This window comes from Carlito syrichta, unplaced genomic scaffold (assembly GCF_000164805.1).
Source record: "Carlito syrichta isolate Samal-C Ts95f unplaced genomic scaffold, Tarsius_syrichta-2.0.1 Scaffold306643, whole genome shotgun sequence".
Lineage (NCBI taxonomy): Eukaryota > Metazoa > Chordata > Mammalia > Primates > Tarsiidae > Carlito > Carlito syrichta.
Window position 1 is genome coordinate 11878 of NW_007250739.1, and position 1028 is coordinate 12905.

Genomic DNA, 1028 nt, shown 5'->3' on the forward strand with positions numbered 1-1028 from the left:
AAAAAAAAAAGGACAATTGTATCTATATGAACACGTTCAACCTTTTTTCCTTTATTCTCTGAAACAATACAGTATAACAACTATTTAAATAGCGTGTACATTGCATTAGGTATTATAAGGAATCTAGAGATGATTTAAAGTATATGGGAGGACGTACCTAGGATATATGCAAATACACCATTTAAGGGGCTTGAGTATCTGGATTTTGGTATTCTTGGTCCTGGAACCAATTCCTTACAAATATCAAGGGACAACTATAATTTTAACAATAAATAATGTACAAATACCTACTACATGATTCCATTTGATCCTTATGAGCTCTGTCCATGCTCCCCTTGTGTAAATATGCCATCCCCATGAGGTAGGTATCTCCATTATGCTGTTTTACGATGGGAAGATAAAGGCTGTCATACACCCCTCCTCTGCCTCCGGTCAGGCTGTACCAGGCTCTGGTGCTCTTCCCTGGAGACTTCTTGTCACCTCTGTGAGAGGGACATGTTCATTCCACATACATTAGTCAGGGGTCACCTTGTGGTTGGCCTTGAGCCAGGCTTTGAGAAAACAGTTGACTGAGGCACTGTGCATGCCCTTAGGGAGCCTGCAGTCAGGAGGAGGTAGGCTGCCCTGGGTCCACAGACCAATAGAGATGATTGCACTTGCAGCATACACACTGAGGCTGCAGTGTTGAGGGTCTGTCCTGGGTGGGCCATGCTGATGTTCGGTCATCATCCAATGCCTGACAGTCCCACTATCCTGTGGGGGTCCAGGAAGATCATTGCTGGGATGAGCAGGCTTACCAAATGCCTGGCGGGCTGAGACAGGCTGTCCCGAGAGCCCACAGTGGGAGTACCTGGTAGGGGTCTTGCAAGGTGAGGTGTTGGCTGAAGAGCTAATGACATCTTTTTCTCTTATCTCCTGAAGGATAATTATCCGCTTTTCCCCGTTGGAGCCCTGGCAGATTGGCAAGAAAGGGACTGTCATGACTTTTTTATGATTGGCATAGAGGAATCCTGGGCATCTGTGAGCTG

General features: G+C 46.0%; 1 protein-coding gene across 1 annotated transcript in view; it reads left to right on the forward strand.

Moving 5' to 3' along the window:
- LOC103265544 (D-dopachrome decarboxylase) overlaps positions 1 to 1028 on the forward strand; it is a 2704-nt gene extending 1676 nt beyond the window's left edge. The window contains exon 5 of the mRNA XM_021715102.1: positions 922 to 1028. Within this exon, the coding sequence (XP_021570777.1) occupies positions 922 to 994 (73 nt within the window). The 3' untranslated portion in view covers positions 995 to 1028. The remainder of the gene's footprint in view (positions 1 to 921) is intronic.